Genomic DNA, 26,536 nt, shown 5'->3' with positions numbered 1-26,536 from the left:
GGGTGCAGACTGTGCGGCTTCAGGATAGCAGATGGGTCAGGTATGGAAGCAGGATACAGGATATCAGAAAGAGAGACAGCAAACCCACAAGGTAGATACCTCCTGAAACAAAATATAATAGATACCCCAGCAGAGGTATCATACAAAACAGGTCCTGTAACAGCGCAATTCCATATAAGTATATAGAAGACCTGTCACATAATGAAACAGAGTAGGCGCTGCATGAATAAAAGTGGAATACGGCAGCAAATGGGAGCCAAAACGCATCCAGCCTAAGGTTAAGTGCACACGTAGCGTTTTTGATGTGTTTTAGCGTCGCTTTTTCGGCACGGAAACGCATCAAAAACGCTTGGTAATCGGTCTGCCAGCTATTGCAATGGCAATCCTGATGTGCTGTGCACATGATGCAGAAATTTCTGCTCAGGATTGCCATTGCGTTTTAAAACGCAGCATGTCCATTGTATGCAGTGTTCCCGCAGCGTTTTCTGCCCACTGACTTTAATTGAACCGCAGCAAATCCGCAGGTATAAAAATTATACCTGCGGATTTGCTGCGATTCAATTAAAGTCAATGGGCTGTGGAAACGCTGCGGGAACACTGCGAGTGGTACCAGGGTCGGCTGGGGAGGACTACGGCTCCCCTCATCCGACCGCAGCTCCCGCTGATAACAGCGACAGCGGCGTGGCTGAGGGGAGCAGAAGTCTACTCAGCCAAGCCAGGACTGAACGAGGTGGTAAAAAAAAAACAGTATACTCATCTGTCCGGTGCCCCCAGGTGTCCCCCAGCGATTTCATCCTCCCGGTGGCCGGCGGTACACTGCTGGGAGTGCGCTCGCTCCCAGCAGTGTACTGCGCTGCCAGGACCTGTGGTGTGAAGATCAGCTGAGCGCTCACGTGACCTCACTTTACAGCACCATTGCTGCGTGGGAACATTCTGAAGATCTTCAGCTGATGAACCTCAGTGACCTAACTCCTGCAGCAGCATGTACACTGACAGAAGTGATTTTACACTTTCTGGGACTGCTGAGGGGTGATATTATTAGCCGCGGAGGGGGTAGTATCCATTGCCCCTTCCCTAGCTATTAATATTTTTTCCTGCCAAGGAGATGCAGAAACGCTGCAGAAATTTCTGCTTCAAATCCTGAACATGCACACATAGCCTTAGATCTGTTTAATAGTCAGAATATAGCTAGTCAACATGATGATCTAGAACTGGTCCTATAGATACTGCAATAGCCCCATGTGCTCCTGACACTCCTGATACCATGTCCCAAGGTAATTCCTTTGTCTATGCTTGTCCTAGTCTATAGTCTGCCGGCCAATCAGAGGCCAGAAGCTGATGTCAGCGTACACGTGACTGGTGGCACATGGCAGTGATGTCATGTGCTCCTGCACGCTGAAGTCAGCTGCCGGCTTAAGAAGAGGACGCCGCGTGGCAGGGGAAAGGATGGAAGGTATTTATTTTTTTAAATCAGTGAGTTCACGGTGGCCATACTACTACATGGGCTGTGTATTATACTATATGGATGACTATGGTCTGTGATATAGTCTGTGTATTATACTTATGGAGGACTATGGGGGGCCCTCACTCCCCCTGAAACTGTTGAAATGTGTTACATTGTATTGTTTTTATTGTCTGGACATGTCTCTACATACTTCTAAAGTGCTGCGGAATATGTTGGTGGTATATAAATAAAAATTATTATTATATTATGGGGTACATTATTATTATATGGAGGACTATGGAAGGCGCATTATACCATATGGAGAGTGCATTATATTAAATTAAGAACTATGGGGGTGCATTATACTATATTTAGGACTATGGGGGTGCATTATACTATATGGAGGACTACGGGGGTGCATTATACTCTAGAGAGGACTATGGGCTGTGCATTATACTATATGGATGACTATGGGGGGTGCATTATACTTCTGCTATGGGGTCTCGTGACTTCTATGTACATCCCTGGTGAGTATAATGGTTTATTTTTTTCTGTTTTTTCTATACATGAAAGAACAGCAGCAGAACGGGGGACATATACCAGAATATGGACAGGATGCGGGGCCTATATAACAGGATTATATATATATATATATATATATATATATATACACTCAGGATGGGGGGGCCCAGTCCAAATCTTGCACCGGGGCCTATCAGACTCTAATTATGCCACTGCTTGCAACCCCCAGGAATGTAATATCTCCCTGAATTATGGATATATCATATTCATGTGTGGTATGTATAGAATTCTGGAAGGATGTTCGGTAAAATGACGGCCATATTGTTTCTCTTGGAGATTCCTGGGGGAAAATATGGCCAACAGCAGAAATGAGGGCTAAAACTGGATTAGAATCTAATCTGGGTGTGCAAGTGTACCAGTGTGTTCCCTTGTGCAGGCATCTCACTGCCTGGTGAAATGGTGAGTGGTGCCAGTGTAAAGTATGACGTGGACGTGGGGACAGACCGTCTGTGGGGGGCGCTCAGCTCATTGTCAGTCTATTACAATAGGTGAGTGGAGAGGAGCCCCCTGTACAGTAGCAGCAGAGACATGTCCTAAGCAGCGGTGTTCCTGACAAGTCAGTGGCAGAGGTTGTGGGATAATTATAACACTATATATGATAGTACAAGGGATGCTGGGATTCTCTAACAATAACCAATCAGATTGCAGCTACCATTTCTACACAGCTGAAGGAAAAATAAAAGCAGACACCTGATTGGTTGCTATGGAAAACTGTCTCAGTTTTGGGTTGTAGCTGCGCGAGGCCACGCCCACATCCTGAAACTACGGAAACAAAGCGCTCGGGAGCGGAGAGGAGGGAGTTAACCTCCCCGGACACGTGATCTTCCGGTCGGGTCTCATGATCGCGCTCGTCCTCGCCTATTGCTGCGGTGGTTCTGCGCGTGTATGATGGCCCCGCCCATCCCTGACCCGTTGGGAGCGCGCAGGGAAACCCCGTGCAAGCGCCGCAGCCATCTTGGAGAGAGAGGAAGAGAGAAACACCGGGAGGACAGCGCGACACCGAGGCCTCTTCCTCCTCACCCCGCCTGCCAGTCACCGGACACGGAGGCACCGACAGCTGCGGACGCCGGAGCAGAGACATTCGGTAATATGACGGCTGCACCGGTGTAAACCTCCCCAGACCCCGCTGACATCTCCCTGCAGATATGACACCCGGCGACCCCGACCAGCTCCTCCCGGTGTACGGCCCCGAGCTCCCCCTACCCCACACTCCTCCCGTTTAGGGCCTCGAGCTCAGCCCACCCACACTCCTCCCGTGTACGGCCCCGAGCTCCCCCCACCCCACTCCTCCCGGTGTACGGCCCCGAGCTCCCCCCCACTCCTCCCCACTCCTCCCGACCCCACCCCACTCCTCCCGGTGTACGGCCCCGAGCTCCCCCCCCCACCCCACTCCTCCCGGTGTACGGCCCCGAGCTCTCCCCCCACCCCACTCCTCCCGGTGTACGGCCCCGAGCTCTCCCCCCACCCCACTCCTCCCGGTGTACGGCCCCGAGCTCCCCCCCACTCCTCCCGACCCGACCCCACCCCACTCCTCCCGGTGTACGGCCCCGAGCTCCCCCCCCCCACCCCACTCCTCCCGGTGTACGGCCCCGAGCTCTCCCCCCACCCCACTCCTCCCGGTGTACGGCCCCGAGCTCTCCCCCCACCCCACTCCTCCCGGTGTACGGCCCCGAGCTCTCCCCCCACCCCACTCCTCCCGGTGTACGGCCCCGAGCTCTCCCCCCACCCCACTCCTCCCGGTGTACGGCCCCGAGCTCTCCCCCCACCCCACTCCTCCCGGTGTACGGCCCCGAGCTCTCCCCCGAGCTCCCCTCCTCCCGGTGTACGGCCCCGAGCTCTCCCCCGAGCTCCCCTCCTCCCGGTGTACGGCCCCGAGCTCTCCCCCGAGCTCCCCTCCTCCCGGTGTACGGCCCCCGAGCTCTCCCCCGAGCTCCCCTCCTCCCGGTGTACGGCCCCCGAGCTCCCCTCCTCCCGGTGTACGGCCCCCGAGCTCCCCCCTCTCCCTCACACACTCTCTCCTCCCGGGGTACGGCCCCCGAGCTCCCCTCCTCCCGGTGTACGGCCCCCGAGCTCCCCCCTCTCCCTCACACACTCTCTCCTCCCGGGGTACGGCCCCCGAGCTCCACCCCACTCCTCCCGGGGTATGGCCTCCGAGCTCCCCCCTCTCCCTCACACACTCTCTCCTCCCGGTGCATGGCCCCCGCTATTGCTGGATAAGGGAGGAGATTGTCCCATTTGTTACAGAGGAAAAGTGATGGAGGCTCCACACTGAGCGATGTGACTCAGTGATGACAGGATGGAGCCTCGTCTGTCATAGACCGGACACACGTATGTCCAGAAATATTTGGACTTTGACACAAGTTTTGTCTTTTTCGCGGTTTACCAAAACAGATTCAAGATACAGTTATATAATCAATATGGGCTTAACATGCAGACTGTCAGCTTTAATTTGAGGATATTCACATCCTAATTGGAGTAAGGGTGTAGGAATTACAGCTCTTTAATATGTAGCTGCCTCTTTTTAAAGGGACGAAAAGTAATAGGACAATTATAATGAAAGCTCTTTAATGGGCAATTCACTTGTTAATCATCTAGTAAGCAGGTAAAAGGTCTGGAGTTGATTCCAGGTGTGACATTTGCATTTGGAAGCTGTTTCTACAACATGCGGTTAAAGGAGCTCTCAATAGAAGAAAAATATCGCTAAGTTGAAAAAAGAAGAAATCCAGGTAGATAGCAGAAATGTTAGGAGTGGCCAAATCAAAAGTTTGGTCAATTCTGCAACAAAAAAAAAAAAACATGCACTGGTGAGCGTGGGACCTCAAAAAGGACGACCACAGAAGACAACAGTGGTGGATGATCGCAGAATCCTTTCCATGGTGAAGAAAAGCCCCATCACATCCATCCAGATGATGAACACTCTCCAAGACTTCATGAGCGCCAATACAGAGGGTTCACTACAAGGTGCAAATCATTAATCAGCCTTAAAAATAGAAATGCCAGATTAGACTTTGCCAAAAAAACATGTAAAGAAGCTGCCCAGTTCTGGAAAAGCATTCTTTGGACAGATGTAACTAAGATCAACCTGTACCAGAGTGATGGGAAGAAGAAGAAAGTATGGAGAAGGCGTGGAGCGGCTCATGATCCAAAGCACAGCACATCCTCGGTAACACATGGTGGAGGCACTGTGATGGTGCGGGCATTCATGGCTTCTAATGGTACTAGGTCACTAGTGTTTATTGATGATGTGACTGAAGGCAGAAGCAGCCGGATGAATTCTGAAGTGTACAGGACGATACTTTCTGCTCAGATTCAACCAAATGCAGCAAGGTTGATTGGATTCCGCTTCACAGGACAGATGGACAATGACCCAAAACATCCTGCAAAAGTAACCCAGGAGTTTAAGGCAAAGAAGTGGAATATTCTGCAATGGCCGAGTCATCACCAGATCTCAGCCCGATCGAGCAGCATTTCACATGCTGAAAGGGAACCTGTCACCAGAAAAAAACGCTATTAACCTGCCGATGTGGGGTTAACCTGCAGCGTAATAGCTTTACTAACCTGCCCGGTACCTGCAATTATCTTAACACTGCAGGGAGAAAATTAACTTTATTCACCGTGGCAGCGTTCGGGTTTCAGTCACAGGATGGCACTGCTTCAGTCACCACTCTGAGTACACAGAGCCGTGGCTGCAATTGCGACCCCCGGTCCTAACTGACAGCCGGCCATAGTGTTGAGCTGGTGTCAGCAGCAGGCGCAGGGGGCGCGATTACAGCCACCTCTGACTATACACAGATCAATGACTGAATCGGTGCTGCTACTGGGGGTGGGGGGGGGGGGTAGGGTAAAGTTCATTTTCTCCCCACAGCGTTCAGGTAAGTGCGGGCACTGGGCAGGTTAATAGCGTTTTTCTGGTGCCAGGTACCCTTTAAGACAGAACGTAGTCAGAAAGACGTACAAACAAGCAACAACTGAAGTCAGCTGCAGTAAAGGTGGCAAAGCCTCACAGAGGAGGAAACCCAGTGTTTGGTGACGTCCATGGCTTCCAGACTTCAGGCTGTCATTTCCTGCAATGGATTCTCTACAAAGTATTAAAAATGAACATTTTATTTATTGTGAAGTTAATTTGTCCAATTACTTTTGAGCCTCTGAAATGAGGAGGCTTTGTAGAAAAAATGGTTGCAATTCCTAAATGTTCCTCAGGATATTTTTGTTCAACCCTTTTAATTAAACCTGAAAGTCTGCACTTCAATTGCATCTCCGTTGTTTCATTTTAATTCCAAAATAGTGGCGTGCAGAGCTGAAATGAAGATTCAGTCACTGTCCAAATATTTCTGGGCCTAATTGTATGTACACACTTAGGCGCGTTTTGCATGTCCGGATATTTCCGGTACTGGAAAAATCAGGATCACACATACCGGAAACCTGGGAATCTGTGTACAGTTAGTGCTGTTCCCAAGCCCCGGGTGCTGAACGCTGCCCTCATCATTGTCCCCTGCCGGTGCTGCGATCAGCACCAGAAGGGGACCATGATGAGTAGTAGTCTTCTCCCGCTGTCTCCGATCCAACTGTAAAAATAAGAATAAAATAAAAAAATCCATATACTCACCTGTCCCCCGCTGTAATCCATGCGACCGCTCATGCCAAGGAGCCGGGTAGAATGACTCCTGCAGCGAGCGCGCCCTGGACCTCTGCTGAGATCAGTGTCCTGTCACTCACTGAGGGCAGCTCTGGGGCCCATGGATTTTTATTTTTTTTATTCTTATTTTTACAGCAGGAGCAGACTACTACTCTCATCATAGTCCCCTTCTGGTGCTGATTGCTGGGCACAATGATGAGGGCAGCGATCAGCACCTGGTGCTTGGGAACAGCGCTAACTGTACACTGATTCCCAGACGCCGGTGTGTGTTACACGGATGACACACTGATGTCATCAGCGTGGGACGTTTTGTGGACCGTGCAGCAGTAAAAAAAAAAAATAAAATAATAAAAAGACATGTCAGCATGTTTTGCCCACGGACACACGGTCTGTGAAAACACTGACATGTGCAGACACATTCATTTGAATGGGTCTATGCGTGGAAACTGTCACCACACGTACTCAAAACACTGACGTCTGAAAGAGCCCTAACACTGCGCAGAGTGATCCGGCCTCCTATGCTGCTGGTGGACAAGTTATTACTGATTGTCGCCAGTATCATCAGTCCAGAAAGTGAAGAATCCCCAATGAGTCAGTGTGGTTTTGTCTGTACCTGGTACTGATCCAGCCACGGTCCCAATCATCCATTCCATCCAGTGTCGCTCTCAACTCATCAGTCCATAATCCCGTGAACAATCTGTATCAGATATTTCTGGGCCCAGACCTGACACCTCTCTCCTGTGTCTTGCTCAGTGGTGGTCGGGCTGAGCCCCCTCACCTTGGCCATGTCTCTGTGGTGCTGGTTCTGTGATCACCCCAATTTTTGACAATCTCAGGAGCTGCATCCTCTGTAGACTAGGAACAATCTGACTTCTCATTTTGCTCGAGAACAAGCTGCCCCCTAACAAATGACATGGCATCTGGAAGCCACACCCCCTCATTATACAATTACACGTCACCTGATTGGCTTTATCCAATGAGCATTCAGGATCATTCAGGTGGAGGTGGAAAATCTGCAGGAAATGATGATCTGGTGATATCTGCACAGTGTATTCTGTTATAACGTCATGTCTGGCACTATTTTTTTTTTTTTTTTATGCTCAGCATATATTAGTACACCCCTTGTGAAAAGTAAGATTGTAATCAATACCTCACTGAACACAATTATTTCCAACATTCTGACTTTCATAGAACATTTTTTTTTAACCCATAACATGACGGTAAGTTAAAAAAAAAAAAAAAAAAAAAGTTATATATATAGAGAGAGAGAGAGAGAGAGAGAGAGAGAGATTTCTCTGCAAAATGTAAAATTTTACTGTAATTGATGCAAAAATGAGTACACACCACATCAAAAACTCCTATTTCTAGTATTTTATGACCTCCATGATTTGTAAGGATGGCACCAAGTCTTCTAGGCCTGGAATGAAGAAGTTGGCGATATGTTACATCAGTCTCTTTCCATTCTTCATAAGGAGCTCTTCTAGAGCCCGGATGGTGCACACAACTTGTCTCTTCATAATTCCCCATAAGTGTCCGGTTGGGTCAGATCAGGAGACACTTGGCCACTGAGTCACTGTCACACTGTTCTTCAGAAATGCAGCAGATGGGAGTTTTGTAACATTGTCATTTTGGAAAAGTGCACGTCTACCAAAGACCCAGAGTGCTGGCAGCATCTTGTCACTCTAGAGCAGGATATCTGTGGCTTCATGATCCCATCAATGACCTGTAACCTTCCCGACACCAGCAGCGCTCATGTGCCCCTACATAAGGACACTGCCAGCACCAGGTCTCACTGGAGGCACCATGCAGTTTTCTCTGTTGTCCCCTTTGCGATCACATCCATCCAGAGTATAGAGTCCCCAGTATCATCATATTTTTCAGCCTGGATCTCGCAGGTTGTGGTGGCTTTTTTGTGCCTGGGCATTAGGAGCAGCTTCCTCCGTGAACAACCCCCATGCATGCAGTTCCTCTGCAGTGTGCGCCGGATTGTGTCACACACATTGGTTCAGCTTTCTGCTTCTTTAGATAACTACAGGGAATGTATAAGGTGGTAACTTCTGTGGTCTCCTCGCTCGACATCTGAGATGCTGCAGTTACATGTTTATATCGTTTTTGCTCCAGTAAGGCTATGTGCCCACGATGCAGAAATGCTGCATATTTTTTTCCGTTTCTCCCTGGCAAGAAAAAATGCATGCGGTTTTTATATGCGTTTTTCCTGCCAGGTAAAAGTTTGTCAAGCGTTTTTGCATGCATTTTTTTCATGCAGGTTATCAAGCGCTTTTCCAAGCGATTTTAGCATCACTTGGAAAAGTGTTTGACAACTTGTCCACACTATATAAATCCATGCAACCGGCATGGATTTATAGTAGTGTGACCAAGTTAGTTAAAGAAAAAAAAAGGGGAAGAAGAATGGTTAAAAAAAAAAAAAAAAAAAAAAGATTATACTTACCTTCCGATGTCCTCCCGGTGTTTTCTCTGATGCGGCTGGTGTCTTGGGCGGCTCACGGTGGTGTGAAGGACCTGCAGTGACGTCATTGAGTCATGTGACAGGTGACATGACTCAGTGACGTCATGGCAGGTCCTTCACATAGCGATGCTATACACTTGTTCCACAGTGACTTATTTTCACAGCGCTATGGAAGAAGTACCCTTAATGACTGCTGTAAAAATGCGTTACGGCGGTCTTTAAGGGGGGGTTAAATGGGTTGTCCGGTCCAATTCTAATGTCTACAGTCACTGTGTGACTGCAGGGACCAGTGGGTATGCATGTGTTCTACATACTCCCATCCAGTGAGCGTGGCCTCGCTCCATACACTTTGTATGGGGCAAGGCCGTGCTTTCTAGTTGGCTACGCCCACTGGATGGCTGTGTCACTAAACAGGGCGCGGCCTCTCTATACAAGTGTATGGAGCGAGGTCTCGCCCACTGGACGGGCTCTTGCCGGGAGTATGAATAACGCATACATACCCGCCGATCCCGGCTCAGAAACCGGGGAATCCCGGCAGTGCAAAGTGTGCGTGCTGGGGGGATTCATAAGTCTGCAGTCACACACAGTGACTGCAGACTTGTCTATTTTCACCGGACAACCCCTTTAATACTTTAGAGAATCCTTTGCAGGCAATAATGGGTGACGTCTATGGCTTCCAGATTTCAGGCAAACACTGGGTTTCCTCCTATATGTTGCTTTGCCAGGTGTTTACTGCTGCTCACTTCAGTTGTTGTTTGTGGGTTTTTCTGCCTTTAAGTTTTATGTTAAAGGGAACCTGTCACCAGGTTTTTCCCATATAACCTACGGCCACCACCTTTCAGCCCCATGTGACAGCATTCTAAAATGCTGTATATATGACTCCAATTTGCCCTGTAAGGCAAAAAACCCCACCTTTTATTATACTTGCATACATGGCGGTCCAGTCTGATGGGGGTCGCAGGTCTTGGTTTGGCACCTCCTCTCTTCTTGAGATGCCGTCGTTATCTGTTTCGCGTGGATGACGTGTCCTGCATCATCCAGTGTTCCCCATCCCGCTTCTGCGCAGGTGCACTTCTCTCTGCCTTGCCGAGAGCAGAGCAAAGTATTGCAATGAGCATGCGCCGGCGCCTTTCCCCACACATGCGCGGAACAGTACTTTGCTCTGCCCTCGGCATGGGCCGAGAGAAGTGCACCTGCGCAGGCGCACGAAACACGAGAGGGAACACGTAGGACACATCATCCACGCGAAGCGGAGAAGGAGGACGGCATCGCAAGAAGAAGAGGCGCAGGATGAAAATCAACGACGCCCATCAGAAAAGACCGCCCCATAGAGGAGTATGATAAAAGGTGGTTTTTTTTTTTGCATTACAGAGTGAATTGGAGTCCTATACAGTGAGGAAAATGAGTATTTGATACACTGCCGATTTTGCAAGTTTTTCCACCTACAAAGAATGGAGAGATCTGTAGTTTTTATCGTAGGTACACTTCATCTGTGAGAGACAGAATCTAAAAAAAACAAAATCCAGGAAATCACATTTTATGACTTTTATTTAATTTGCATTTTATTGCATGAAATAAGTATTTGATACAATAGAAAAACAGAACTTAATATTTGGTACAGAAACCTTTGTTTGCAATTTTGCACACACTGTAGCAGGGATTTTGGCCCTCTACTCCATACAGATCGTCTCCAGATCTTTCAGGTTTCGGGGCTGTCATTGAGTTTCAGCTCCCTCCAAAGACTTTCTATTGCAGAGGTCCCCAACCGCCGGTCCGCGGACCAGGACCGGGCCATTCGGGTTTTTCAGCCGGTCCGCGGGGAGAGGGGGCCCCTCCAGCCTCCAGCAGGGCCGCCATCAGGGCATGACTGCCCTGACTCCAGTATGGGGCCCGGCCGGTAGGAGCCCCCCTCTTGTGCGTCTCTCTCCTCATGGGGCCCCCGGCTGCATGCTAAGCGCCGGGTCCGGGACATCTTAGCGCTGCGCTGCTGCGGCAGCACCTTCATGATTCCCCTGACTTCCGGTCATGTGACGGCGCCGTCACATGGCCGGAAGTCAGGAGAACCTGGTGTCAGCGATTTGGACGAGCGCCAGGATTCTGCAGGGATCGCATGGGGGTAAGTATAACAAGTTTTATTTTTTTTTAAATACAATTAACTAGGAGTGGGCAGGAATGGGAGATGCACATGGGGGGAGGGGAGAGATGAGAGATGCACATGGGGGGAGGGGAGAGATGCACATGGGGGGAGGGGAGAGATGCACATGGGGGGAGGGGAGAGATGCACATGGGGGGAGGGGAGAGATGCACATGGGGGGAGGGGAGAGATGCACATGGGGGGAGGGGAGAGATGCACATGGGGGGAGGGGAGAGATGAGAGATCCACATGGGGGGAGGGGAGAGATCCACATGGGGGGGAGGGGAGAGATGAGAGATGCACATGGGAGGGAGGGGAGAGATGAGAGATGCACATGGGAGGGAGGGGAGAGATGAGAGATGCACATGGGGGGAGGGGAGAGATGAGAGATGCACATGGGGGGAGGGGAGAGATGAGAGATGCACATGGGGGGAGGGGAGAGATGAGAGATGCACATGGGGGGAGGGGAGAGATGAGAGATGCACATGGGGGGAGGGGAGAGATGCACGGGGGGTGGATGAGAGATGCACGGGGGGTGGATGAGAGATGCACGGGGGTGAGCTGCACATGGGGGGGTGAGAGATGCACATGGGGGAGTTATATTTACATAACTTTGTTGCCTTATGAAGGGCGGGGGGGGCCCCCAAAAATTTCTTGCACAGGGGCCCACTACAGTCTGTGTCCGCCCCTGGGATGAAGTAAATGCAGCTGAACAGCAGCTGTCAGGACAGCTGCCCTGTCCTGCTGCAGGGCGTGATGGGGCCTCAGTGATGCGGCTCCTGGCACAGCACATTATGTGGGGCTCCTGGCGGGGACCTGGTCTACACTATATGATAAGTATGCACTAAACTCCAAATCCCTCCATTACCCCGCCCCCATATGACCAAAGCCCCGCCCACCCCACCCCCTCCTTGCCTGGCCATGGAAAAATGATCTTGCTTCAAGCCGGTCCCTGGTGCAAAAAAGGTTGGGGACCACTGTTCTATTGGGTTCAGGTCTGAAGACTGGCTATTTTATATAGAGTCATTACAAACAGTGATCTTTTTCAAGTGTTTATTTCTGATAATGTTGATGATTATGGCTTACAGCCAATGAAAGCTCAAAAGTCATTATCTCAGTAAATTAGAATACTTTATAACAACAGCTTGAAAAAGGTTTTTAAAATCTGAAATGTATGTTCAGTAAATGCCCTCAATACTTGGTCGGGGCTCCTTTTGCATCAATTACTGCATCAATGCGGCGTGGCATGGAGGCGATCAGCCTGTGGCACTGCTGAGGTGTTATGGAAGCCCAGGTTGCTTTGATAGCAGCCTTCAGCTCGTCTGCATTGTTGGGTCTGGTGTCTCTCATCTTCCTCTTGACAATACCCCATAGATTCTCTATGGGGTTAAGGTCAGGCGAGTTTGCTGCCAATCAAGCACAGTGATACTGTTGTTTTTAAACCAGGTATTGGTACTTTTGGCAGTGTGGACAGGTGCCAAGTCCTGCTGGAGAATGAAATGTCCATCTCCAAAAAGCTTGTCGGCAGAGGGAAGCATGAAGTGCTGTAAATCTTCCTGCACTGACTTTGGTCTTGATAAAACACAGTGGACCTACACCAGCAGATGACATGGCTCCCCAAACCATCACTGATTGTGGAGACTTCACACTAGACCTCAAGCTGCTTGGATTGTGGCCTCTCCACTCTTCCTCCAGACTCTGTGACCTTGATTTCCAAATAAAATGCAAAATTTACTTGCATTTACTCAGTGTCAATGACTGCCATCTGGACATCTGTCAAGTTAGCAGTCTTCCCCATGATTGTGGAGCCTACTGAAACAGACTAAGGGAAGCCTTTGCAGGTGTTTTTTGTTAATTATTCTAATTTACTGAGATAATGACTTTTGTGTTGTCATTGGTTGTAAGCCATAATCATCAACATTAACAGAAATAAACACTTGAAATAGATCACTGTTTGTAATGACTTGAGTTTTACTTTTTGTATTGAAGAACTGAAATAAGTTAACTTTTTGATATTCTAATTTAGTGAGATGCACCTGTATATAATTAGTGCCGTGTGTGTGTATTTTATTGTACATGTATTTAGTTAAAAAAATAAAATAAGAAAAATGGCATGGGGTCCCCCTTATTTTTAATAACCAGCTAAGGGGAAGATGACAGCTATGAGCTGGTCTTATTATGCTGGGAAGGGCCCAATAACCTTGGAGCTTCCCAGCCTATTAATATCTGCTCACAGCTGTCTGCTTAGCCTTAACTGGTTATTAAAAATGTGTGTGTGTGTGGGGGTGGTGGTGGGGAGGGTGCCCTAAAAAAATGACCTGTTTGTTAGCTACCAGCAAAGTCTACGCAGACAGCTGCGGGCTGGGAAGGTCCATGGATATTGGCCCTTTCCCAGCCTACTAAGACCAGCACGCAGCCGCCCCAGAAATGGATCATCCATTAGATGTGCCAATTCTGGCGCTTAGCCTCGGCTCTTCCCGATTACCCTGGTGCGTTGGCAATCTGGGTAATGGGATTGTGGGGTTGATGTTAGCCGCTTGCGGTGACTTCAAGCCCTTGGGTTAGTAATGGAAAGGTGTCACAAACCCCAAAGTAAAAATAAAGAAACACACTCAAAAGTCATTTATTTGTAAAAAATCACTCCCTGGCAATTTCCCTCTTTCGCCCATTTATGAAAAAAAAAAAATCCACATCTGTCCACCGTAGTCCAAATGGAGGTCCCATGAAGATCCCAGTCCTCTTCGTCCAGCCTATGAAGCCCTGTAGGCGCTCCATAGACTGGAGCAGCAGCCAGTGCTGCCGTTTCTTGCGCTGTGCTCCACGAGAACATGGCTGCTGTGACGAGCGGTGACGTCAGGTTATCGCAGTTCACAGCCACCGGGTTACACAGGGCAGCGTGAGGACTGGAATGATTGCTGTATTATACATACCATACCTTGAAAAAGTAACCCTGTGAATTTTTCCACATTACACCTGCAAACTTGACTCCTTAACCCTAGAACGCATGACCATAAAAATGGGTATTTTCAAAAAAGAGTTGTTATACTGAAAATGCCTGTAACATAAAAATAAATGAACAACTGGAAATGACAAACAGCTATATTCCTGAGGAATACCTAGAGTTTCAAAATTCTAACTAAAGTAATCTTGCAGAAAATAGAAAACAATTAACAGGGCGGGCCTGCGAGGCCCCCATGCGTTCTAGGGTTAAGAACCGAGCCACTTTGTAGGTTAATGACCGGGCTAATTTGTTTCAATTCTGACCACTGTCACTTTGAGGTAATTCATACCCCTGGAACGCTTCAACTTATCCCCCTGATTCTGAGATTGTTTTTTCGTGACATATTGTACTTCATGATAGTGGTAAAATTTATTTGATATGACTTGCAATTATTTGTAAAATAAACAGAAATTTGGTGAAAATGTTTAAAATTTTGAGATTTTCAAACTTTAAATTGTTATACCCTTAAATCAGAGAGATATGTCACACAAAATAGTTAATAAATAACATTTCCCACATGTCTACTTTACATCAGCACAATTTTGGAGCCAAATTTTTTTTTTTTGTTAGGGAGCTATAAGGGTTAAAAGTTGACCAGCGATTTCTCATTTTTCCAACAAAATTTACAAAACCATTTTTTTATTATTTTTAGGGGCCACATCACATTTGAAGTCACTTTGAGAGGTCTTTATGACAGAAAATACCCAAAAGTGTCACCATTCTAAAAACTGCACCCCTCAAGGTGCTCAAAACCACATTCAAGAAGTTTATTAACCCTTCAGGTGCTTCACAGGAACTGAAGCAACGTGGAAGGAAAAAAGTATCATTTTCACATAACATTAACTTTTTTTAACAAAATATTAAATTTAGACCATTTTTTTTTTATTCTAAATTTGCTGGAATAATCAGTGAACGCCATGTTGCAATTGGAGAGCCCCTGATGTGCCTAAACAGTGGAAACCCCGAACAAGCAACCCCATTTAAAAAAAAAACACAAATTTTCTTTTAGCCCCCATTTTTTATTTTCACAAGGGTAACAGGAGAAAATAGACCCCAAAAGTTGTTGTGCAATTTCTCCTCAGCACTCAGATACCCTATATGTGGCAGAAAACCACTGTTTGGGCGCACGGCAGGGTTCGGAAGGGAAAGAGCGCCATTTGACTTTTTGCATTCAAAATTTGCTGGAATCAGCGAACGCCATGTCGCATTTAGAGAGCCCCTGAGGTGCCTAAACAGCGGAAACCCCCCACAAGTGACCCCATTTTGGAAACTAGACCCCTCAATGAACTTATCTAGATGTGTTATGAGCACTTTGAACCCCCAGGTGCTTCACAGAAGTTTATAACTTAGAGCCGTGAAAATAAAAAAATTACCAAAATTTTCCTTTAGCCCCAAATTTTTTATTTGCACAAGGGTAACAGGAGAAAATGGACCTCTCATTTTGTTGTGCGGTTTCTCCTGAGTACACCAATACCCTACAATGTAATTGGCAACTACTTTTGAGGCACAGTGCAAAGGTCAGAAAGGAAGGAGCACCATATTATAGTACAGATTTTACTGTTATGGTTTGTGGGTGCCATGACCCACTAAGAGATCCCTTGAGGTGCTGTAACAGCAGATTCCCCCATAAATGACCCCATTTTACAAACTACACCTCTCAATGAACTCATCTAGGGGTGCAGTGATCATACTGACACCAAGGGTGTGTCACAGAATTTATTCCATTGGGCAGTGAGGAAAAAATAATTACATTTTTACGGCAAAAATATTGTTTTAGCCCCAGATTTGACATTTTTTACACTGGATAATGGATAAAAATGGCACCAAAATTTGTCCCATAACTTCTGCTGAATGTGGCAACACCTTATATGTGGTTGTACAGTACTGCTTGGCCACACGGTAACACTCAGGAGGGACAGAGCGCTATTTGCCTCCTGGAGCGCAGATTTTCCTAGGATAGTTTGCATACCCCATATACAGAGCCCCTAAATGCTAGAAGAGCAGAATCCCCCCTCAAGTGACCTCATTTTGGAAATTATACCCCTGCCAAACATGTGGACACTAAATGTGGTTTAGGCACACTGCAGTGCTCAGAAGGGAGGGGGGATTTGGATTTGGGAGCGCAGAATTTGCTGAATTTCTATTGGGGGGGCGAGGAGCCATTTAGATTTTCCAGAGCCTTTGTACTACCCGTAACGTGGAAGCCCCCTATATTTCCATTAACACATGACAGACCTGAGTGGGGGCTTTTATGTGAAGCTTTTATTGGGAACATTTTACATAACATTTATCCGGCGCTCTACGCTGAGAACTTACTTTGGGGTTTCCATCTAAATCTCCAAATGACGTGATTCAGATGAAACCCCTGAGGGATCCATTCACTATATCGAGATGAGGCAGCAGAGTTACTCTGGACTCTGTCTGGCCTCTGTTCAGCATTATCCTTCTTTTCAGAGGTGCACAAAACTGTGGCTGACTGCGCTTTTATTTACGCCTAAAAAGATGGACACCGCCAGATCATAGGTCAGACTGCGACCATAGTACCTCCATCTGCCTCATTACAGGGAATCTTCCGCCGGGGGTTCCGTCTGAATCAAGTATTTCAGAGATTTACACGGAAACCCCGGTGTAAGCGCTCAGCGCAGGATAAATGTGCGCCAAGCCATACTGCGATCTTTGGGAGGCAGAATAAACAAATCTACATCAGGTGAAGAATTGGTTTTATTTATCTTTTACATCATTCCTCGTGCGGTATAAGTGATTAAGCGACTTTATTCTTCGGGTCGGTGCGATTACAGCGATGCCAGATTCATATCGGGTTTTTATGATTGGCTGCTGTCACTCACTAAAAGATGCTTTTTTTTTTTTGCAAAAACTGTTTGCATTGCCATATTTAGAGAGCTACAATTTTTCCATATTTCGGCCAACAGTCATGTGACGGCTTGTTTTTTGAGGGACGAGTTGACGTTTTTATTGGTACCATTTTTGAGCAAATTACATTTTTTGATCGCTTTCTATTCTGATTTTTGGGAGGCAGAATGAACAAAAAACAACAATTCATGTTTTTATTTTTTTTTGTTACTTGTGTGGTAAAATTGATAAGGCAGCTTTATTCTTCGGGTCAGTACGTGTACAGCGGTACCACATTTATGGATTTTTTTTTATGGTTTTGCACTTTTACATAATTATTTTTTCTATAAAAAATTTATCTTTGCAACCCTTTATTCTGAGCGCTGTAACTTTTTAATTAATTGATTTTTGCAGGACAAGTTGACGTTTTCAGCGGTACCATTTATATTTTCAACCGTCTTTTTGATCGCGTTTTATTCCACTTTTTTTTCAGTGGTATGATGAAAAGTCATAGTTGCGCATGTGTTTTTTTTTTTTTTACGCTGTTCACTGAAAGGGTTAACTAGTGTGACACGTTCATAGATCGGGTCGTTCCAGACGCGTTGATACCAAATATGTGTACGCTTTTGTTTATTTTTATTTTTTTTACCTATAAATCTGTATTTATTAGTGTGTGTGTGTGTGTTTACTTAGTCCCGCTATGGGACTTTCACTTTTTTCACAGGTATAATGTATTGCAATGCACTAGGATTGCAATACATTATACCTATATTGAAAGCTCCTGAGACTATGCTGTGCATTGGTCTCAGGAGCTTTCCATAGCTTGGTGACCTGGGGGACGTCTTGACGACCCCCTGGTCACCATGGCAACGGTCGGCCTCCCCGCGATGACTTCACGGGGGCGCCGACCTGAAGGCAGAGGGAGCTCCGAACCCTCTGCCTGGCTCCTGCTGCATCTCTATGCTGTACAAGTGATCAGCCTGCAAAAAGTGAAAGTCCCATAGTGGGACAAAGTGTAAAAGTAAAGTGTCAAAGTGGAAGGGGAAAAAAAAAAAATTCCCCAAAAAATAAAAGTATACTGTACCCATAAATATTATGGAAAAAAAAAACCCAAAACAATGAAAGTACACATTTGGTATCGCCGCTTCCGGAATGACCTGACCTATAAAACTGTCCCACTAGTTAACCCCTATAGTGAACACTGTAAAAAAAATAAAAAACAAAGCCAAAAACGATGCTTCATCATACTGCCAAACAAAAAATGGAATAAAACGCGATCAAAAATACGAATTAAATAAAAAATGGTACCGCTGAAAACGTCATCTTGTCCCACAAAAAAGCCAGCCACCATACAGCGATACAGAATAAAGCGATACAAAAAAAATATTTTTTCTATAAAATGGTTTTTATTGTGTAAAAGCGGCAAAACAAACAATATAAATGTGATACCGCTGTAAACGTACTGACCCGAAGAATAAAGCTGCCTTATCAATTTCACCACACGCGGAAAGGCATAAATAAAAAAAAAAATCTTGAATTGTTGGTTTTTGTTTATTCTGACTCCCAAAAATCTGAATAGAAAGCGATCAAAAAATGTCACGTGCCTGAAAATGTCACCAATAAAAACGTCAACTTGTCCTGCAAAAATCAAGCCATCACATGACTGTCGGCCGAAATATGGAAAAATTATAGCTATCAAAATATGGCGATGCAAAAACTAGTCTTTGCTAAAAGTGTTGTGTTTTTTTTTTAGTGTGTGACAGCTGTCAATCATAAAAACCCCATATGAATCTGGTATCTCTGTAATCGCACCGACCCGAAGAATAAAGTCATCTAATCACAAATACCACACGAGGAACGGCGTAAAAAATAAACTCTAGGGTTAGGGTTGGGTTGGGTGTTGGGATTTTTTCAAAAGTAAAGAAAAAAAAAAAATGACGCTATGGCGACTAGTGTTGAGCGCAAGTGCTCGCTACTTGAGTTTGCATCGTGTGCTCTGGTATGCACTGAGTATCGTGGGTGCTGGAGTCACATGCTTGAGTCTCCGCCCCATATGCTTCGCGGCCAAAATAACCTCGCGGGGATTGCCTGGCATGCACGAATGATTCCCGCATGTTTTTTTTTGGGTGTCTAATAACCGTGAAACATGCGGGCGGGGACTCGAGCATGTCACTTGAGCACCCGTGATACATGGTGCATACCCGAGTACCCGATGCAAACTCAAGCTGCGAGCACTTCCACTCAAGACTAATGACAACTTATTCAATATGATGACCTAATGTTATCAAATTCTGTGTTGTACCTCTGGGTTCAAAATGTTCACTATACCCCTTGAAAAAATCCTTGAGGGGTCTACTTTCCCAAATGGGGTCACTTGTGGGTCCACTATTTAGGCACATCAGGGGCTCTACAAATGCGACATGGCGTCCGCTCTCGATTCCAGACAATTTTGCATTCAAAAAGTCGCACAGTGCTCCTTCCCTTCTGAACTCTGCCGAGTGCCCAACCAGTGCGTTTTCCCCACATATGGGGTATTGGTGTACTCAGGAGAAATTGCACAAAAGTTTTTGGGGTCCATTTTCTCCTCTTACCCTTGTGAAAATAAAAAAATTGGAGCTAAAATCATTTTTGTGGAAAGTTTGAATTTTTTATTTTCACAGCTCCATGTTATAAACTTCTGTGAAGCACCTGGGGGTTCAAGGTGTTCACCACACATCTAGATAAGTTCCCTGAGGGGTCTAGTTTCCAAAATGGTGTCACTTGTGGGGGGTTTCCACTATTTAGGCACATCAGGAGCTCTCCAAACGCGACATGGTGTCCGCTAATTATTCAAACAAATTTTACATTCAAAAAGTCAAATGGCGCTCCTTCTCTGCCGTGCGCCCAAACAGTTTTTTTTTCCTCACATGTCTGCGTGCTCAGGAGAAATTGCACAACAAATTTTGAGGTCCATTTGGTCCTGTTACCTTTACGAAAATAAAAAATTTGGGTCTAAAGTAACATTTTTTTTTTCTTCCACATTCCCAAAATTCCTGTGAAGCACCTGAAGGGTTAATAAAGTTCTTGAATGTGGTTTTGAGCACCTTAAGGGGTGCAGTTTTTAGTATGGTGTCACTTTTGGGTATTTTCTGTCATATAGACCCCTCAAAGTCACTTCAAATGTGATGTGGTCCCTAAAAAATGGTTTTGTAAATTTTGTTGGAAAAATGAGAAATTGCTGGTCAACTTCTAACCCTTAGGCTGGGTGCCCATGTAGCGTTTTTTATGCGTATATGCTGTGGAATTTCCGCAGCGTAATCGCATGTGAAACGCTAGGTAATCCGCCCCCCATGGTCCCCAAGGGGATTCCGCAAGTTCTATGCACATGCTGCGGATTTTTCCGCAGCGTCTATGCTGCGTTCAAAAATCCGCAGCATGTCCATTAATTTTGCGTTTCCTCAAGCGGAATTGCCTTGTACAATGCATTAAAAACGCAAGGCAATTCCGCATGTGGAAAACGCGCAATAAACGCATGCGGAATTCCGCATGCGTTTTTCCGGGAGAGGACATGCAGAAATTTTCTGCTTCATTTCTGCAACGTGGGCACATAGCCTTATAGCTCCCTAACAAAAAAAATTTTGATTCCAAAATTGTGCTGATGTAAAGTAGACATGTGGGAAATGTTATTTATTAACTATTTTGTGTGACATCTCTCTCTGATGTAAGGGCATGAAAATTGAGAAATTTTCAACATTCTTGCCAAATTTCCGATTTTTTTTTTTTTTTTCCTCCTCACAAATAAATGCATCATATCAAAGAAATTTTACCACTATCATGAAGTACAATACGTCACGAAAAGACCATTTCAGAATCAGCGGGATCCGTTGAAGCGTTCCAGAGTAATTGCCTCATAAAGTGACAGTGGTCAGAATTGTAAAAATTGGCCTGGTCATTAACGTGCAAACCACCTTCGGGGGTAAAGGGATTAAGTTTGTGGGTGTAATGTGGAAAAGCTCAAGGGGAATGGGTTGGCGCCGTTTACTTGTGGACTGGGCTTTTTTTTTCTCAGGTTTTAGTTTCTCCTTGTGTATGACTATATGCTCAAAAATACCCTGGACGCATTACATACCTCAGTATAACCCATGTTTCTGACATTTCCAGATGTCAGTTTGTGTAGACTGGAAGCAATGGTTCATCCAGCTGGAGCTCTTGGGGGACCCGCAGGACACCACCAAAAAAGGGGAGTTGTCTGCAGGCCATTTCCTTACATGATTGTTCTCCAGTGTCAGTGTCGACACTGACAGAACACTGCACTGCCTACTGTCATCTACGGGCATGGCTCCTCCATGTGCCACATCCATACATGCCATCACAAGGTTTCCATTGTGTCCAGAGCATGGAGGGTCACACAAGCTGCCACGTAACATCAGCGGACCCCAGACTACTGCTAATACTATCCTCAGACCTTACAATGGTACAGTGGACCAGGGCCCCTTCTCCATTGTGTGCGGTCAGTTCCTGGATGTTAGCCCCCCGCCCCCACGTTCCCCAAACCTGAATGCAATCGAGAACTTCTGGGACATTGGTGGTACTGCATGACAGATGCAGCAACACATAATCTGTTTGTGGGGCGCCAATGCCCAGATCTAGGTCTGGGAAATTATCGGAGTATCAGACACTGCCATGTAGTGTCAGACTGTCCTGGAGCCGCCGATGCCTGGATCTAGGTCTGTGAGTATATATCAATTGGTGATTGAGGGGTATGTAGTGACCCCTGACCTTGGCTCCAGGTTTTTATAAATTGTTCTGAATCCTGGTTTGCGCCCCCTGCAGCGCAGACATGGACTTGCTGCTGGAAGAAAATCTGCCCCTGAATCCATCACAGGAGGATGGAGACCCCTGAGTAATTGTGGCAGGGAAATTTTCGGTAGGAGAGTATGACCTCTCCAGGTGGGGATAGGGTCTGTTCAGGGTGTTGAGTCCTGAGCCCCCCGTGTACTGATGCCTCTCTTCTCTCCGGCAGGGCTCTGATTTCAGCTGACATTTGGTGGTTCTGTTTCCTCCCGCCGCTGATCAGGTAAATCTTTGGGTACATTTCCATTAAAAGCAGTGTTATTAACCCCCCCCCCCCAGTCCCTGGAGATTGTAGAAGATTTTCATTATAGAGGATCTGCAGGTTATCCATATCTGATCAGTGGAGTCCAGCACTCGTTATTGCCGCTGTTCATCTGTAGGGTCCATGCACTCAGTAATGGTGCTGGTACTGCGCAGGATAGACAGAAAGACATCACACCCCTGATTGCTGCCTCTTGTGTCACAGAGGTATTGTGCTTGCTCTGCAGTTACCATAGTAACAGCAGCTGGCTATAAGCGCATGGACTCCCGGTCATGTGACCTTGTGCAGGAGAGAGGTTGTGTTATCTTCATGGTGGATGGGGGACAACAGCACTGAGCCTCTCCTCTCCCCGAGTGACACCTCGATGATTTCTGCTCCGCGGTGGAGGGGTCCTTTTTTTTTATTTTTTTTTTTATGCTGATTCTCACTTCTCCTTTGTTTCCTTCTAGCGCCATCATGGCTACTGCACCGTACAACTACTCCTATATCTTCAAGTATATCATCATCGGTAAGTGGCTCCTGTGCGCAGTGAGGGCGCCGGTCCTGGACCTGGGTGCTGCCAACTGAAAGGGGAAATGCATTATACTTTCATTCCCGGAGGCTGCACCTGGCAGTCATGACTGAAGAAACATGGCAGTGGTGCCTGTCACACATAACGTTTTTGCGTCTTCTCTTGCAGGTGACATGGGAGTGGGGAAATCCTGCCTGCTGCACCAATTCACAGAGAAGAAATGTAATGTATAGCGGTAGGGGGAGGAGAGCGGGGTAATATGCCATATTTTTTGGACTATAAGACTCACATTTTTCCTCCTGAATGGGGAAAATGGGGGTGCATCTTATAGTCCAAATGTTGGGTACCGGGGGTGGTGGTGGAGCTGGGTTTAAAGGACGTAGGAGCAGAGTAACCACTGTAGCCGGCGGTGCCAGGAGTGGGGCGATGCTGCGGGCCCTGGGCTAGGAGGAGGGGGTGTCCCGGTGGTGCACACTTATCTCGCGGTGGGATTCAGGAAAATGGCATCAGTTGTCTACGCATGCGCAGACTTAGATCTCGGTTCGATGAGCTGAGATCTCAATCTGTACATGCGCCACCTCCGCTGCCATTTTACTGAAGACCACTGGGAGATCAATGTGTGCAGCGGGGACTCCGCTCCTGCTTCGCACCGCCAGGAAACCCCGTTCTCCTAGCCCAGGGCCCGCAGCGTTGCCTCACTCCTGTGATGTAAATGTGACCGCTGCTCCCATTAAGCTACATTCGGACTGTAAGACACACCTGTGACCACTGACATGACTGATCCTAATGATGGAAATAGGTTAAAAATTATTTTCCTCCTCTAAACTTTGGGGTGTGTCCTATGGTATGTGAGAGGGAGGACATGTGGCGCTGATCCTGTATACTGCGTATGTCTGGGTGCATATACTCTCCTGTGATCACATAACTCTCCCCCCAGTCATGGCGGACTGTCCTCACACTATTGGGGTTGAGTTTGGTACCCGGATAATTGAAGTCAGTGGACAGAAGATAAAGTTGCAGATCTGGGACACGGCGGGTCAGGAGCGGTTCCGGGCCGTCACCCGCAGCTATTACCGGGGAGCAGCTGGCGCATTGATGGTGTATGACATTACTAGGTAAGTGGCAATGATGTGGGGGCCTGGAGCCAGGACCCCTCAGTTCTCATAAGCTTTGGGGGCTCAGCCGAGGTCCTCTGCTTGCGGTGGGGGCAGACCATGAAGCTTTTTCAGCATAGAGTGAAAAGTGCTTGGCTCTTTGCTGTTCCTCCTCACTGTCAGGATCGCTGCTAGCTGTCAGTGACTTGGGAGCTGCCTGTGCCTCATGTCTGTCACCTCTTTTCAGGAGAAGCACATATAATCATCTGAGCAGCTGGCTGACAGACGCCCGGAACCTCACTAACCCCAACACTGTAAGTGCTACCACCGGTCGTGGACATCCTGCCATTGATGTGAGTACAGCCGCAGCTCAGTAACGTGGCTTCTCTTCCCTCACAGGTCATCATTCTTATAGGCAATAAAGCCGACCTGGAAGCGCAGCGTGACGTCACGTACGAGGAAGCCAAGCAGTTTGCTGAGGAGAATGGTACGTAGAGCATTCCAGGCTGAATTCCCTGTAGTCTCCCCCCTCCTGCCATCATCCCCAGCTAATATTACCTCTTATTACTTAGGTCTCCTGTTTCTGGAGGCGAGTGCAAAAACGTAAGTGACTGTATGTGTGATGGGGAGGAATGTGTATGAGGATGGTGGGAGTTATTTATTTATTTTTTTTCCTGGCTGTCTGGCTTATATCAGGTCACGTGATCTTACTTTGGGGTCTTTGGCACCCTATGGCTGACTTGTCTGTTTTCCACCACAGAGGAGAGAACGTGGAAGATGCATTCCTGGAGGCAGCCAAGAAAATCTACCAAAATATCCAGGACGGAAGCCTAGATCTGAATGCTGCCGAGTCTGGGGTACAGCACAAGCCATCAGCACCCCAAGGAGGCCGGCTAACCAGCGAACCCCAACCTCAGAGAGAAGGCTGCGGCTGCTAGTGACCTGTCGGCGGGGCCATGTGTCTGACCTTTCCTCCTGTCTGGCTCGAGCAGTACTTTTTGCTGCCCCATTCTCTTCTGTACATCCTACTGGTTAAAATTAAAGGTGGGGGGGACTCTACTGCGCTGACAGTAACACGATACTAAACTGCTAAGTAACTAGATGTAATCAGGTTCTCAAAGTCGAAGCCGCGTAATAAACACCCAGAAACTCCACCATTTCCTGCATGGTCTCCCGCTTAGCCCCCCGTCTGTGCCGTTTGTAGAGAAGCCGAGGCTGGACTTTGCTTTCCTCTTCCTGTGACTTGTCCCGTTCTGTCCCCCTGTAGCCGAGCGCTTCATTTGCTGTGAATACCGCGGTTGATGAGGTCCTGTCGCCTCCTCTTGTACAGGGGGGGGGGGGGGTATACTTTTGTCTTAATTTCTTTTCCGACTAAAACTGTTTTGTGCTGATTTTCTCTTCACCTCCGATGTATAATAATCCTGCAGAATGGCCAGATCCGCCACCACCTGCCCCTCCTGGTCAGGATGTTGCAAGCTCTGCATCCGCAGTTTCAGTTTTTTTTGCACTGTGGCTTCTTTTGAGCTGCTTTTTATGAGCTATCCCCTAGTGGGCCGATCAGTGAGGTGATGACGATGGTCCATCCTCCAGTACTGCTCTGCCTTTCCTTGTTGCACTTGGTGTTTTCTATTTTATTTTTTTTTTTACCCCTTGCTGATTGGTGTCTACAGAATCTCATTATTCCGCTTTGTAAAAGGACTTTTTGTGCGTTTAACACTACAGTCGATGGTTTATGCAGGTTGGGTATTAGCTGGTTAATTTATTCCAGTGCTTGGGTCTGAGGCGCTGAATCGACACTGCTACATCTGAGCATTACACAGTGATCCACACGCTGTAGACTCTACACAAGGCCAAAACTGGAACAGGACAGGTGGGCTGTGTGGTGCGGCCCCCTCCACAAGAATATATATATATTGCCCCTCTTTTTTAATGATTAATACGGGCTCTTTTTTTTGGGTGGGGGGGTTAATGCATTTTGCATCCATCCACTAAGCAGAACGTGTCTTGTGCAGGGACCACAATCCACCCAGTGATAATGACCACAGTTCGTCTCCCCCACGCTCTTCAGTGACCGCCGGCTGCCTGCGGATGGGGCTGACAGATTCTCTACTTTCCCTCGATGTAACAAAATGCTATTAATCTAAATATTTGTAAATAAAGTTCCTGGATCTAGATAATCTACATTGCGTCTGTCCTTCCTGCTGCACTCACATTGGGGTGGGTGGCGCTGTCGTTCCTGCGGTGCTTGCATGAGGGGGTGCTGTACTGGATCTGCATTTCTCCACTCCCCCCAGTCTTGGCTGGGGCCTTTCTTCATGGCAAAGCACTGACCATTATTGCATCACCTCATATAATCCCAGACCCAACCTGGAGGTGGAGAAAGAGTGGTTGTTCCTATATGGGATTAACGAGAAGAACCAGTGACCGCCACGTGGTGCTCAACTGTTGTACAAAAACAACTCCCATCAAATCAGGAAAGTATTTGGGAACATCAGCCGAGCCTCATCTGTAATAATCCTCATCCAGAGCCTGCGCCACTAACTCTCCATAGAGGTGTAATGTGACCGGCGGGAGGATGAGGCAGAGCTTAGTGTGCGCATGCAGCGTGCTGCAGCCGGGACGGTTTATAAGTGCTGGCAGTTCTTGAGGTGATGGGACAAGGCAGCTTATAAATCATTTATTTGTAGAAATTCAAGATACAAAAATGATTAATTTACAAGTC

At 47.1% G+C, this 26,536-nt stretch overlaps 1 protein-coding gene across 2 annotated transcripts; it reads left to right on the top strand.

Moving 5' to 3' along the window:
- The first annotated feature begins 1,366 nt into the window (after window positions 1–1,366).
- Window positions 1,367–25,995, top strand: RAB14 (RAB14, member RAS oncogene family). Of its 2 annotated transcripts, none has more exons than XM_073640824.1 (9): window positions 1,367–1,453; window positions 22,117–22,170; window positions 22,659–22,717; window positions 22,889–22,942; window positions 23,658–23,835; window positions 24,062–24,128; window positions 24,214–24,301; window positions 24,387–24,417; window positions 24,575–25,995. In XM_073640824.1, the coding sequence occupies exons 3-9, from the start codon at window positions 22,666–22,668 to the stop codon at window positions 24,750–24,752; spliced, it is 648 nt and encodes a 215-aa protein (XP_073496925.1). In that variant the 5' UTR covers window positions 1,367–1,453; window positions 22,117–22,170; window positions 22,659–22,665; the 3' UTR covers window positions 24,753–25,995. The 2 variants fall into 2 exon arrangements, with proteins under 2 accessions (XP_073496925.1, XP_073496924.1); XM_073640823.1 differs by lacking the exon at window positions 1,367–1,453 and adding an exon at window positions 2,833–3,110.
- Window positions 25,996–26,536: the final 541 nt, after the last annotated feature.

The sequence above is a fragment of the Phyllobates terribilis genome, unplaced genomic scaffold (genome assembly GCF_046119375.1).
Source record: "Phyllobates terribilis strain yellow unplaced genomic scaffold, ASM4611937v1 Scaffold_7__3_contigs__length_470593459, whole genome shotgun sequence".
Classification (NCBI taxonomy): Eukaryota; Metazoa; Chordata; class Amphibia; order Anura; family Dendrobatidae; genus Phyllobates; species Phyllobates terribilis.
Note: the sequence above shows the minus strand (reverse complement) of the source record. Positions and strands in the feature narration are given on the sequence as shown.

Coding starts and splice junctions, on each gene's coding strand:
- RAB14 (XM_073640824.1), top strand. CDS start 22,666: ATGGCTACTGCACCGTACAACTACTCCTATATCTTCAAGTATATCATC. Junction 22,718..22,888: donor CTTCAAGTATATCATCATCG/GTAAGTGGCTCC, acceptor CTTCTCTTGCAG/GTGACATGGGAGTGGGGAAA. Junction 24,302..24,386: donor GCAGTTTGCTGAGGAGAATG/GTACGTAGAGCA, acceptor CTTATTACTTAG/GTCTCCTGTTTCTGGAGGCG.